This window comes from Neofelis nebulosa, chromosome 1 (genome assembly GCF_028018385.1).
Source record: "Neofelis nebulosa isolate mNeoNeb1 chromosome 1, mNeoNeb1.pri, whole genome shotgun sequence".
NCBI lineage: Eukaryota > Metazoa > Chordata > Mammalia > Carnivora > Felidae > Neofelis > Neofelis nebulosa.
In genome coordinates this window covers 31,169,729-31,185,064 of record NC_080782.1, presented here as the reverse complement: position 1 = coordinate 31,185,064, position 15,336 = coordinate 31,169,729, and the positions used below count along the sequence as shown (strand labels likewise).

General features: G+C 39.9%; 1 protein-coding gene across 2 annotated transcripts in view; it reads right to left on the bottom strand.

Annotated features, from left to right (window-relative positions):
* Positions 1–15,336, bottom strand: part of EGFLAM (EGF like, fibronectin type III and laminin G domains) — a 182,149-nt gene that overhangs the window by 117,255 nt on the left and 49,558 nt on the right. For both annotated transcript variants that reach the window (XM_058717915.1, XM_058717924.1), the window contains exons 2-3: positions 1,330–1,439; positions 152–235 (exon numbers count right to left, since the gene is read on the bottom strand). In XM_058717915.1, the coding sequence (XP_058573898.1) occupies positions 152–235; positions 1,330–1,439 (194 nt within the window). The remainder of the gene's footprint in view (positions 1–151; positions 236–1,329; positions 1,440–15,336) is intronic.

Here is a 15,336-nt window from a genome sequence, read left to right as displayed (position 1 = left end):
TGTAAATTCCAGGGGACTATACAAACGGTTATTATTATTACATATACAGCATGCGCACGCACACACACACGATTAGAAATCCTTCTGGATATCGCTGAAATGCCAACCGCAGCTGTGTCTTTGTGGGAGCTGCCATGATGGAGATACTCACAAGGGCAGGGATGTCCTGGCTGAGTGGCACACTATGGGACCGCTCCTGCAGGGATTTATCTACACCGACCTCGGAGTAGAAGACCTGGAAAAGACACAGACGTCCAGGGTGAGAGTAGGGCCAGCACTCCTCTACCAGATCAAGGTTCTGGGGTTCTAACTCCACTCACAACAGCAGTGGGTTCTGAGGGGCACCGCCTCTCCTCACAGACACCTGTTCGGAGGCAACAAACATCAGCTTGACCTGGCCGGGCTTGCAAACTCAGAAGCCAGAAGGGAGACACGTATTAGTGAAATGGGATAGAGAGGGCTGGACCCAGCTCCTACTATTTTTCCCCAAACCACGACTTTCTCAGGCAATCTTCCATCTTCCCACTTTGGATACAACATGACTTCAGAAACACATCTCTCTGCTTTAAGAAGCCGATGGGATGAGGACGTGTGTGTGTGTGTGTGTGTGTGTGTGTGTGTGTGTGTGAGAAAGGGAGGCAGTAGGGAGATGCAGGTCCTGGCGTTATTGGGGGAGCTTCCGTTTGACCTCAAGTGGGCAGCCCAGCTCCAGGGGGCTTGGAGCCCCATAGGAATGTGGTCCCCAGTGTGGCCAGCTCTCTGGATGTCCCCAGAGATTTCAGAACTCTAAACATTTATCTGAAATCTCCTAACTCCTAAAAGTTGACTCGTTTTTAAAAATCCTGTTCAAACAAAACATTTTAGTGAACGGAAATCAGTCAAACCTGTAACCTCTGGCAGGTAGGAACGCATTCTCTGTTCCCTCCCCCACTTTGCCTGTCCATCCTTTTTCTTTAAGTTAGATTTTACAGTATTTTGTATTTATTGACAACATTCCACAGTGACTCCCTATTACTTCCCATGCTTCTGCTATTTAGCCTCTGAACTTGACTGTGGGCAATTGGATAGCAAGAACCACATCTTCTTCTTAGTTTATATTTTCCCATCCCTGAGCAGAGTGAGGACTCCAAAGATCCTAACTGCCTTTCAGGCACTTATAAACACCCTTAAAAGGGAAACATTTCCTCTGGTTTCATGTAAGAAGACTGGGGGAGTTATTAATATGGGAGGGTCGATATAAGGAGACCATATATAGACAGAGCAAGGGTGGGAACAGCACAGTTACCCCAACCACACCCACTACAGAAATTCCTGTGCCCAGGTACTCACGGTATACCCAATGATGGGGCTCCCAGGATGCCTTGGCATTTTCCACTGGATGCTGAAATCTGTGCAGTTCAGTGGGTACAGCATGATATCGAGAGGAGGCCCAACCTTGCCTGCCCCAAAGCAAAAGAGATTGTGTTAGAGGCTCCACGCATCCCACCTTGAGTGTACTTACAGATGGAGAGCATACTTCAAGATGATGCCACAGGACAGAAATGCAGACATCTCTCTGGTATGCCACACCTCTATCAGCTGACTTCACCAGAATTCTGCTATCCCCTCCCAAACTGGCAATGGTAGGGAAATCAGCCCAGCTATTTCTCTCAGTCTCTTCTGTAACTATTTTGTTTTAATTTTTTTATGTTTTTTTATTTTTGAGAGAGACAGACAAGAGTGTGAGCAGAGGTGGGCAGAGACAGAGGGAGACACAATCTGAAGCAGGCTCCAGGCTCTGAGCTGTCAGCCCAGAGCCTGACTTGGGGCTCGAGCTTGTGAACTGCAAGATCATGACCTGAGTCAAAGTCGGGTGCCTCCCTTCTGTAACTTCTTTTTTTTTTTTTTTTTTTTTTTTAATTTTTTTTAATGTTTATTTATTTATTTTTGGGACAGAGAGAGACATAGCATGAACGGGGGAGGGGCAGAGAGAGAGGGAGACACAGAATCGGAAACAGGCTCCAGGCTCCGAGCCATCAGCCCAGAGCCTGACGCGGGGCTCGAACTCACGGACCGCGAGATCGTGACCTGGCTGAAGTCGGACGCTTAACCGACTGCGCCACCCAGGCGCCCCTCCCTTCTGTAACTTCTAATACCCCAGGGACCAGTAAAGGGAGAGTCAGGGTAGCACAGACCAAACACTTCCAACTTGAGTCTAGGAGCTTGGAGTGTATTAAAGGAAGATGGTGATTTTATTTAGTAGCATATATATATATGTATATATATATATATATATATATACATATATATATATACACACACACACACACACACATATATACACACATATATACACATATATATACAGATATGTATGTTATATAGCTATGTCTGTTTATATATATTCTTATTACAGAACATTTCAAAAATATGGTTAAGTGTAAAACAGGGTTAGGAAACTTCAAATGTTTTACTGTATCCTTACCTTAGATTTTATGATTACAAATAATGCATTTTATATTTATAAATATACTAGATGTGGATTGCCAAAATTGAGAAAATACAAAAAAATTACATTTAGAAATGAGTCCTGTTGAGGTGCCTGGGTGGCTCAGTCAGTTAAGCATCTGAGTCTTGGTTTCAGCTCAGGTCACGATTGCGCGGTTTGTGAGTGGGAGCCCCTCATTGGGCTCCACGCTGGCAGTGCAGAGCCTGTTTGGGATTCTGTCCCTCTCCTCTCTCTGCCCCTCCCCGGCTTGTGTGCTCTGTCTCTCTCTCTCTCTCTCAAAATAAAGAAATAAACTTAGGGGCGCCTGGGTGGCTCAGTCAGTTGAGCGTCCGACTTCAGCTCAGGTCATGATCACACGGTCTGTGAGTTCGAGCCCCACGTTGGGCTCTGTGCTGACAGCTCAGAGCCTGGAGCCTCCTTGGGATTCTGTGTTTCCCTCACTCTCTGCCCCTCCCCAACTCGTGCTCTGTCTCTCTCATTCTCAAAAATGAATAAATGCTAAAAAAATATTTAAAAAAAGAAATAAACTTTAAAAAAGTCTCTAAGGGGCGCCTGGGTGGCTCAGTCGGTTAAGCGTCCGACTTTGGCTCAGGTCACAATCTCACGTTCCGTGAGTTTGAGCCCCGCGTCGGGCTCTGGGCTGATGGCTCAGATCCTGAAGCCTGCTTCCGGTTCTGTGTCTCCCTCTCTCTCTGCCCCTCCCCTGTTCATGCTCTGTCTCTCTCTGTCTCAAAATAAATAAATGTTAAAAAAAAATTTAAAAAAAAAAAAAAAAAAAAAGTCTCTAAAAATAGAAATGAGTCCTGTCAACATTTGAATACAGTACCTCCTTTGGTTATATAAAATTTTTTTTGTATATATATATATATATATATATATACACACACACACATACACACACACAAATATATGTACATATAAATTTATATATGTATATATAATTTTGATTTTTCTTTGTTGTGTTCATTATATATAATAAATATATATACAGTCATAATTTTAAATCTTATTTTCACTTTGTATATATAGTATGTGTGTATATATGTGTGTGTGTGTATATATATATACATATGTATATATATACACATATATATACATATATATAAACTGAAAGTATAGTTGTTCCCCCTTATGAGTGCAGGATACTTTCCAAGACCCCCAGTGGATGCCCAAAACCACAGATAGTACCAAAACCTATGTATACTATGTTTTTTCCTATAAATATATACTTGTGACAGTTTACTTTAATAATTAGGCACACTAAGAGGTCATCAATAGCTAATAATAAAATAGCACAATTATAATAGTATACTGTAGTATAAGTTACGTGAGGTCTCGCTCTCAAAAGATCTTGTTGTGCTGTACTCACCCTTCTTGTGATGATGTGAGATGATAAAATACCTACATGATGAGATACAGTGAGGTGAATGATGTGGGGACTGTGACATAGTGTTAGGCTGCTATTAGCCTTTTGATGACATGTCAGAAGGAGGATCATCTGCTTCCAGACTGTGGTTGATGGTGGGTAACTGAAACCAACACCATTGAAATGACAGATAGGTGGGGGACTACTGTAATGCATATGCCACAATTTCCACTGTTTCTCATTCCACTATTGTTAGACATTTAATTTATTTCCAGTATTTTGCTATTTTAAATAAAGCTCGATGAGGGCAGGAAATGGGTATGTCCAGTTCAGAGCACAGAGACCAATAAATGGGAGAGCTTGAGTGCATGAATGTTCTTCAGTTTGATTTCCCACTTGCTAATATGTCCTGATGATCCTTCTTTTTAACAACCGTGTATAATTCTCCAGCATAACAGTTAGGATATTTTGTCTGCAATTAAGAGAGATCTAATGTGTATATTTATTAGACTGCTGCTAGGGCCTCCCACCAATGTATTTAATAACATAGCGGCTCAAGTGATAGAGGCTCAGTGCCATCACTTGGCAAGAACTACAAGTCCAGGAGGCAGCTGCCACCCCTCCCTGCCCATAGACACCTACCACTGCCACCAATGCTATCACTCAGGGATTTGGTCTTCGACTTCTCTCTAGCTCTGCCTTGGTTCAAGATCTAAAGTCCCATCCAACTGGCCAGACTTATGTAATGTGACACCTTCTTGGCTCAACCAAGGGGTCAGAAAGGAAAGATCAGTTTTTTTTCTGGTTTCCCAACTGTGAAAAGATGAAGGGAGTCTTAGGAATAGTTCTATTAATCCCATCCATAGTACAGAAGGCTACTTAGAGGAGAATCAGACCCCAAGAGCAGTGGGAGGTGGGAAGGCCTAATACTCTGCTACTCAGAGCATGCATGTACATTAACTGTTACTCTGTCGATTGACATTTAGGTTGTTTACAAAATTTCACCGTTAAAAATAATGCTGAGAAGAACATTTGTGCATGTACCTTTTTGCTCACATGTCCAAATATTTCTTTTGTTTTTCAACTTTTTTTTTTTTTTTTTAATTTATTTTTGGGACAGAGAGAGACAGAGCATGAACGGGGGAGGGGCAGAGAGAGAGGGAGACACAGAATCGGAAACAGGCTCCAGGCTCTGAGCCATCAGCCCAGAGCCTGACGCGGGGCTCGAACTCACGGACTGCGAGATCGTGACCTGGCCGAAGTCGGACGCTTAACCGACTGCGCCACCCAGGCGCCCCAGATGTCCAAATATTTCTAGATGGATGCCTATTAAAAATTATGGGTACATCTATCCTAAAACAGTGAAATGCACATTCTTTTCAAGTGCATCTCCAGAATAGATTACACGTTAGGTCACAAAACAAGTCTCAACAAATTCAAAGACTGTAGTCATACCATGCATCTTTTCCCACCACAACTCTATGGCAATAGAGATCAACCAAAAGAAAAAAAGAAAAGAAAAGAAAAGAAAAGAAAAGAAAAGAAAAGAAAAGAAAAGAAAAGAAAAGAAAAGAAAAGAAAAGAAAAGAAAAGAAAAGAAGTCAATCACAAGAAAAAAATCTGAAAGACCACAAATACATGGAGGTTAAATAATATGCTTCTAAACAATGAATGGGTCAACCGAGAAATCAAAGAGGAAATAAAAAATACATGGAGACAAATGACAATGAAAACACAATAGTCCAAAATCTTTCATATGCAGCAAAAGCACTTCTAAGAGGGAAGCTTATAGCAATACCGGCCTACCTCAAAAAGCAAGAAAAATCTCAAATAAACAACGTAACCTTACACCTAAAGGAGCTAGAAAAAGAACAAACAAAACTCAAAACCAGTATAAGGAAGGAAATAATAAAGATGAGAACAGAAATAAATGAAATAAAAACTAAAAACTAAACACACACACACACACACACACACACACACACAATAACCAGTAAAATGGACCAATGAAACCAGAAGCTGATTCTTTGTAAAGACCAACAAAACTGATAAAAACATTAGCCAGACCCATCAGAGAAAAGAAAGAGAGAGAGAGATAGAGAAGACTCAAATAAACAAAATCACAAATTAATTAAAGAGGAGAAACTGACACCACAGAAATGCAAAGGATTATAAGAGAATATTATAAAAAATTATATGCCAACAAATTGCCAACCGAGAAGAAATGGATAAATTTCTAGAAACATATAACCTCCCAAAACGAAATCAGGAAGAAATACAAAATTTGAACAGATGTATTACCAGCATTGACATTGAATCAGTAATCAAAAAATGCCCAAAAACAAAAGTCCAGGACCAGACAGCTTTCACAGGTGAATTTTGCCAAATATTTAAAGAGTTAATAATGTATTTTTCTCAACTATTCCAAAAAAATAGGAGAGGAAAGAAAGATTCCAAATTCATTCTACGAAGTCAGCATTACCTTGATCTCAAAACCAGATAAAGACACTACCAAAAAACAAAAAAGAGAGAACTATAGACATAAAAATCCTCCACAAAATATTAGTGAACCAAATCCAATAGTACATTTAAAAAAATCATTCACTACGATCAAGAGGCATTTATTCCTGAGATGCAAGGGTAGTTCAATAGTCACAAATCAATCAACATAATACATCACATCAAAAAGAGAAAGGGTAAAAACAATGTGATCATTCAATAGTCACAGAAAAAGCATTTAACAAACTACAACATCCATTCATGACAAAAACCCTCAATAAAGTGGGTTTAGAGGAATATACCTCAACATAATAAAACCCATATATGAAAAACTCATTGCAAACATCATACTCTGGTGAAAAACTGAAAGCTTTCCCCCAAAGATCAGGAACAAGACAAGGATGTTCACTATTACTACTTGTATTCAACATAGTACCGGAAGTCCTAACCACAGCAATCAGACAAGAAAAAGAAAAGGCATCCAAATTGGTTAGAAAGAAGTAAAACTTCCACTATTTACAGATGACCTGATACTATACATAGGAAACCCTAAACACTCCACCAAAAAGCTCCTAGAACTGATAACTGAATTCATAAGGTCACAGGATACAAAATCATTATACAGAATTCTATTACATTTCTATACACTAACAATGAGATAGCAGAGAAATTAAGAAAACAATCCCATTTACAATTGCACCAGAAATAACAAAATATATAGGAATAAACTTAACCAAGGAGGTGAAAGACCTGTACTCTAAAAACTATAAAACATTGATGAAGGAAATTGAAGATGACACAAATAGAAAGATATTTCATGCTCACGGATTGGAAGAACATTGTTAAAATGTCTGTACTACCCAAAGCAACTTACAAATTTAATACAATCTCTATCAAAATACCAAAGCATGTTTCACAGAACAAGCACAAATAATCCTAAAATTTGTATGGACCCCCAAAGACCCTGATAGTCAAAGTAATCTTGAAAAAGAAGAACAAACTGGAGGTATCACAATCCCAGATTTCAAGATATGCTATGAAGCTGTAGTTACCAAGACAGTACGATATTGGCACAAAACTAAATAAACAGATCAATAGAACACACTAGAGAGCCCAGAAATAAACCCATGATTATATGGTCAATTAGTCTTCAACAAAGGAGGCAAGAATATGCAATGGGAAAAAGACAGTCTCTTCAACAAATGCCATTGGTAAACTGGACAGCCCCATGCAAAAGAATGAAAGTGGACCACTTTCTTACACCACACGCAAAAATAAAGTCAAAAGGGATTAAGGACCTAAGTGTGAGACCTGAAACCATAAAAATCCTAAGAAAAGAGCACAGACAGTAATTTCTCTGACATTGGCTATAGCAACGTTTTTCTAGATATGTGTCCTGGGGCAAGGAAAACAAAAGCAAAAATAAACTATTGGGACTACATCAAAATAAAAAGCTTCTGCACAGCAAAGGAAACTATCAATATAACTAAAAAGCAACCTATGCAATGGGAGAAGATATTGCAAATGACATCTGATAAAGGGTTAGTATCCAAAATACATGCAGAACTATGAGAAAGAATGAAATCTGGCCTTTTGTAGCAACATGGATGGAACTGGAGAGTGTTATGCTAAGTGAAATAAGTCATACACAGAAGGACAGATTCCATATGTTTTCTCTCCTATGTGGATCCTGAGAAACTTAACAGAAGACCATGGGGGAGGGGAAGGGAAAAAAAATGGTTAGAGAGGGAGGGAGCCAAAACATAAGAGACTCCTAAAAACTGGGAACAAACTGAGGGTTGATAGGGGGTGGGAGGGCAGGGTGGGTGGGTGATGGGTATTGAGGAGGGCACCTGTTGGGATGAGCACTGGGTGTTGTATGGAAACCAATCTGACAATAAATTTCATAATAAAAAATAAAAATTAAAAAAAAAATTTTTTAAAACAAAATACATGAAGAACTTATATAACACAAATAATCCAAATTAAAAATGGGCAGAAGACATGAACAGACATTTTTCCAAAGAAGACATACATATAGCCAACAGACACATGAAAAAATGCTCAACCTCACTCATCATCAGGGAAATGCAAATCAAACTCAATGAAATATCACCTTACACCTGTCAGAAGGGCTAAAATACAAAACACAAGAAACAACTGGTTAAGAAATTAACCAGTTTAGAAGCAAGGAAGAAGATACACCCTTATGTTTATTGCAGAATTATTTACAGTAGCCAAATTATTTGTTTTATTTTTATTTTTTCAATATATGAAATTTATTGTCAAATTGGTTTCCATACAACACCCAGTGTTCATCCCAAAAGGTGCCCTCCGCAATACCCATCACCCACCCTCCCCTCCCTCCCACCCCCATCAACCCTCAGTTTGTTCTGTTTTTAAGAGTCTCTTATGCTTTTACAGTAGCCAAATTATTGAAGCAACCAAGTTTCCATTGATAGATGAATGGATGAAGAAGATGTGACACACACACAAACACACACAGGAGAATTACTCATCCATAAAAATAATGAAATCTTGCCAACTGCAATAACATGAAGCTAGAGAGTATAATGCTAAGTGAAATAAGTCAGTCAGAGAAAGACAAATAACCATATGATTTCACTCAAATGTGGAATTCAAGAAACACAATAAATGAACAAAGAAAAATAAGAGACAAAAAATAGAATCTTAACTATAAAGAACAAACTGTTGGTTGCCTGGGAGGAGGTGGGTGGGGGGATGAGCGAACAGGTGAAGGGGATGAAGAATCTACTAGTCCTGATGAGCACTGAGTCATGTACGGAAGTGTTGAATCACTATACTGTACAACTGAAACTAATATACACCATATGTTAAGTATACTGAAATTAAAATGTTTGAAATTATGGGTATATGCATTTTAAGTTTTAATGGACTGACTTACTGCTCTCCACAAAGGATTAAACACATTTGATTTTTTTCATTTGGGCAAATTCTTAAAGCAGAATTCTTGTATCTAAGACAGAATTTTTCAATATCCACACCATTGACCTTTTGGGCTAGAGGTTTTTTGTGGGAACTCTCCTCTGCACTGTAGGATGTTAAGTAGCATCACTGGTCTCAGCTCACTAGATGCCCCAAACATAGCTGGAAAAACCAAAAATAATCTCCAGACATTGCTAAATGTCTCCTGGGAGCAAAATTGCTTCCAGTTGAGAACTATTGATCTTAGAGAATGGATTATTTATTTATTTATTTATTTATTTATTATGTTTATTTATTTTTGAGAGAGAGAGAGCACAAGCAGGGGAGGAGAGAGAGAGAGAGAGAGAGAGAGAGAGAGAATCCAAAGCAGGCTCCAGGCTCTGAGCTGTCAGCACAGAGACTGACATGGGGCTCGAACTCATGAACCATGAGATCATGACCTGAGCTGAAGTCGGATGCCTAACCAACTGAGTCACTCAGGTGCCCCAAGAATGGATATTTTAAAGACTTTTTATAAATATTACCCAACTAACATCTGAAAAATTAACCAGTTTAGAAGCTTATGGAGGTGTATGAGGATGCCCAGTAGAAGTAACATACCTTCACCAGATCTGAGTATTACTTAAAAGTCTTTGCTAATTTGATAAGAAAATAATTGAATATTTTAATATCTTCTTTGGCTATTTTTCTTCATCTAATCATGTGTTTTGTACATTTTTTCAATTGGGTTGTTAATTTTTTTCTTATTGATGTAAAAAGAACTCTTACTAGGTTAAACATCCTAATCATTCACCTGTATTTTTTCTGCGTATTTTTATTTTGGGGTCTAGCTGTGTAATTAACCACTACTGGCCAGCTTTCCTGCCGAGTTAAGAGGTTTATGCTAACAAAATCTCAAAGGAGACTGGCAAGTGGGGGAAAACAGAGTAGAAATGACTTATCAGACCCTCACCGAACCATAGAATAACCAGTAAGCACACCTTCATCCTAAGTCCTAGGAATAGAACTTTCTCCATTTACTTTGGGGAAAACGACAACTGATCAAGGCGGGCTGCTTGAGTCAATAAGCAGGACACCAGTTCTCATGTCTTTTGTATATCTGCCATTGTTCACAGAAACAGAAAACACTCTGAGTATTTGAAGCACAAGCATGGTTACAAAATTGGTGAGAAGGCCAGTGGAATGGAATTTAGGACCCTCCGTTCACTGTATTTTATAGATAAATAAATACATAGATGAGAGAGAGAGAGGGGGGGGCTGGCTATAGTGGTGACCCAAAACTGAGAAGCCTCTGCCTTCACATTCAGTCCTGTCAATAGACTACAAGCTGCCTTCACACACCCGCTGATGTGGGGGTGAGCTTTGGAAGGATGAGTTCTCATGTTTTGCTGGCCTCGCTTAGCAGGAGAAACAGCAGGAGGAAAGTGGCCTTCATCCCACTCCTGTCTTCCACTTGTCCCAAGAATGCATCCCATTGGCGGAACCTAATTTACATCCAGAATACTGCCTGCAAGGCAGTCTGGAAAATGTCGTTTTAATTTTTCCAGCCTGTGCGTTACAGTAACGGCACCTAGAAGGAGGATGAATAGATGTTGAAGGAGCAAGCTATAGGTTCTATGACATATTCGTACCATGCAAAGCATAAATTCCGATATGCTATCCCTTTTACTTTCATATTCTGTAGGAAAATATTCTGGCTGAGCCCTGCTGGGACACAGTTAGGTACGACTTCTATTTTACTGGCATATTCACTCATTCATTAAATCTTTCACATACATAGCAAGTATGTATCAAGTTCCTGTATGTATCAAGCACTGGGTTAGTCAGTGAGGCTACATTAAAGATGAGAGAGATAGAGGACCAGGAACGAGTTAGCAGGACATTACCACTGGGTGTGATAAGCCTAAGGGGAGATGTGGGGCACTTTTGAGGCAATGGCAAGGATGCACCTGAGGAAAAGTGGGGGTGGGAAAGCGTTCCAAGTACGTACTCTTCCCCCAAAAGCAGGAGGAAGAATCACATAATGGAACCACTGAGGCGTTGTAGTTGGGTCAATGTGGGGGCGAAGGAAAGGAGTCAGGAAGGCTGCAAGGATTCTGCCTTGGGCAACACAGGGGAGGAGGGTTTAGGCCATTCAGTGTCTGGGAACACAAAGATGGCCGTTACAGTGATGAGGGAGGTGTGGTCATGGGCAGCTGGTGAGCAAGACATGGCCAGGTCAGACATTTGGACCAAACACCAAAAATATTCCAGATGAATCAAATGGTGAAAGGCTGGAAATCAAATTATAGAAGAGAATTGGATTTTAAAATCAGATTTTTGTTTTTGAGGAGAAACCTTTCTAACCTTAAAAAAGGTAAAGAGAATAAATCAAAAGAAAATGATGAATTCTGCACCATAAAACTTTCACTATGCTCTTCAAAAATTGCAAAAGAAAATCAAAACAACAGACTGAAGGATAAACGATTGCAGCAAAATGACAGGCCAAGGGCTATCTTTATTTTAAAACTCATACATATTGATTAAAAAAAGACATATTCAGACCCTAATAAATAAAATATGAGGAGACAACTCACAAAAGAGAATGTATAGCTGGTAAACATGCATGGTGAAATATTCAAATTTGCTAGTTATCAAATAAATACAATTTTTAAAAACTGAGATGTCCTTCTTACCTATTAAATTAGCCAAATGTTTAAGTGATAGTAACTAATATTGACAAGAGTACATGAATGTGCTACTCTCAAAAAATTACTTGTGACAGTGTAAATGAGCACAGGCATTTTGGAAGACAATTTGGCAATGTGCAGTGATATCCAAAGCTATAAATATGTTCCTTTCCTTGGGCTCTCAGAAGTGTGGTTACAGTCTGCCATGAGGAAAGAATCTTAAAAGAAGAGAAGACCACTCACATGAAAATGTTCTGCCTGTGATCACTTGTGATACAGAAAAAATATAAACAATCTAGATATTTAGAATCAGGGTGGTAGGTCATTAGCGGTGTATTTCACAGGTGGACTGTAATACAGACATTAAAAATGAGATTTGAGGGGCGCCTGGGTGGCTCAGTTGGTTGAGCGTCCGGCTTCGGCTCAGGTCATGATCTGGCGGTTTGTGGGTTCGAGCTCCACTTCGGCTCTGTGCTGACAGCTCGAAGCCTGGAGCCTGCTTCGGATTCTGTGTCCCCACTCTCTCTCTGCCCCTCCCCCACTCATGCTCTGTCTCTGTCTCAGAAATAAATAAACATTTTTAAAAAAATGAGATTTGACTAAACATAAAGTGGTATCTTGGATTGGATCTGGAACAGAAAAGGACATTAGTGGTAAACCCAGTGATATCCTAATAGTCTGTAGTTCAGTTGATAATATGGTACTGTGACTAGTTAGTACTATCCCTAGTTAATTTTTTTTAATTTTTTTTAATTTTTGATTTTATTTATTTATTGAGAGGGAGACACAGAATCCGAAGCAGGCTCCAGGCTCTGAGCTGTCACCAGAGAGCCCGACGCGGGGCTCGAACTCACAAACCGCGTGATCACGACCTGAGCTGAAGTCGGACGCTTAATCGACGGAGCCACCCAGGGGCCCCTATCACTAGTTAATTGTTTAGATTTGACAAATGTGCCACGGTTATGGAAGACGTTAGCACGAGGATAAACTGGGTGAAAGGAGGGCAGGAATTCTTTGATCTTTGCAACTATCTATAAATCTAAATTTCTTTCAGAATTAAAAGTTTATTTCAATTTTATTTTTTTAAGTTTATTTATTTTGAGAGAGACAGAGACAGAGCAAGTGGGTGAGGGGCAGAAAGAGAGAGAGAATCCCAAGCAGGCTCTGTACACTGCCAACACAGAGCCCAACGTGGGGCTTGAACTCACAAAACTGTGAGATCAGGACCTGAGCCGAAATCAAGAGTCAGAGGCTCAACTGACTGAGCCACCCAGGTGCTCCAAAAGTGAAGCTTGTATCACTCTTCAGCAAAAAACATGATGTGGTGTTAAATAAAAAGTATGCCCAATTGCCATGGATACTATTACTAGACTTCTAGGAAGTACTCGAAAATAATTTGAAGGCAAGAGTAAAAAGCAATTGTTATGTTAGGGTGGCTGAGATTAAAGACGATTTTTCTTCCTTCTGTTTTCTTCTATTCGGTAAGCTTTGTGGAATGTGAGTGTATATTTTTTTTATGATTTTTAAAAATGACTCTGAAAAGTATTTTTATAGTCAAAGACCAAACATTGCTGCTTTGTAGCAAAGGAGATCCACAGACAACTGCTTCATGAAGCTTGTATTAGTTGCCTTAAGGCAAGCTTTGTTGTCTCACGGATGCAATCTGTCTCTCTCCATTTAATGGGAAGGCTAAAAATAGTTGGCAATTAATGAAGCAGATCTATTAGCTCTTGACCACCAAAGGTAACGTATCTGCATAAAATATTATTCCTGTATCATAAGCCAATCGTCATGGTAAAACAAAGGCACCCAGGAAGGAGGCTATCGCTGTCCTGAGCAGTGCCACACAGCATTGTCAACTGGTAGCAACAGAAGTGCTATCGGGGTGACGTGGCATTGGAAAGAATACAGAACAGGCACTCTCGTGCTCCTCCCTACTTTGGTGGCTGGCTCTATCAGAACGGGATTTTCCAAAAGTTTTTGCTCCCTATGCCCCGGATTCTCTAGAGCAGCTCTGATTCTAAATTGTGTCTCATGGGGCACCTGGGTGGCTCAGTCGGTTAAGCGTCCGACTTCAGCTCAGGTCATGATCTCGCGGTTCGTGAGTTCAAGCCCCGCGTCAGGCTCTGTGCTGATGGCTCAGAGCCTGGATCCTGTTTCAGATTCTGTGTCTCCCTCTCTCTCTGCCCCTCCCCCGTTCATGCTCTGTCTCTCTCTGTCTCAAAAATAAATAAACGTTAAAAAAAAAATTAAAAAAAAATAATAAAATAAATAAATAAATAAATAAATAAATAAATTGTGTCTCACAACAATGGAAGTTAGAGGGGCATGGCCACGGGGTCTCCCAGGACATGGGTGGAGGATGGCCAGGGCCATGTCTCACTCACAGTGTCTCAGAGAGGAAGGACAGGTCCCTGACCTTCATGAAGATTCTAAACTAGAGCTGGTGGGGAAGCCAAGTGCTCTGAGCATGCTGCCTTTACATACACCCATTTCCATGGCCCTGCATACTGATGAGATTTTGTTTTTCCTTTCTCAAAATAACTAACATTTTATCTAATGGGAGAAATATTTGCAAACTATATATTTGATAAGGGGCTAATATCCAAAATATGTAAGGATCTCATACAATTCAATAGCAAAACAAAAACAAAGCAAAAACAAAACAAAAATAATACAATTAAAAATGGGCAGAGAACCTAAAATTTTCCAAAGAAAGACATTTTTCCAAAGAAGATACACAATTAAATAGCCAAAAGATATGTGGAAAGGTGCTCAACATCACTACCCAACAGGGAAACACAAATCAAAACCACGATGACATACAACCTCACAGGAGATACGGCACATTGGGGAGGATGTACGGAAAAGGGACTTTTCTTGTGCACTGTTGGTGGGAATGTAAATTGGCACAGCCCCAGGGTGCCTGGGTGGCTCAGTCAGTTAAGCATTGGACTCTTGATTTCAGCTCAGGTCACAATCTCACAGTTCATGAGCTTCCGCCCCATATCGGGCTCTGCACTAACAGCTACTTGGGATTCTCTCCCTGTCTCTCTCTGCTCCTCCCCTGTTTGCGTGCATGATATCTCTCTCTCTCTCTCTCTCTCTCTCTCTCTCTCTCTCTCTCTCTCTCTCAATAAATAAATAAACATGAAAAAATAAGTTTAAATTGGCACAGCCACTATGTAAATCTACATGGAGGTTCCTCAAAGAACTAAAAATAGAACTACCATGACTGGGTATCTGAAGGAAATGAAAACAGGATCTCAAAGAGATATCTGCACCCCTGTGTTCATTTCAAGCATTATTTATAATAGCCAAGGCAGGGAAACAACTCATGTCTATTG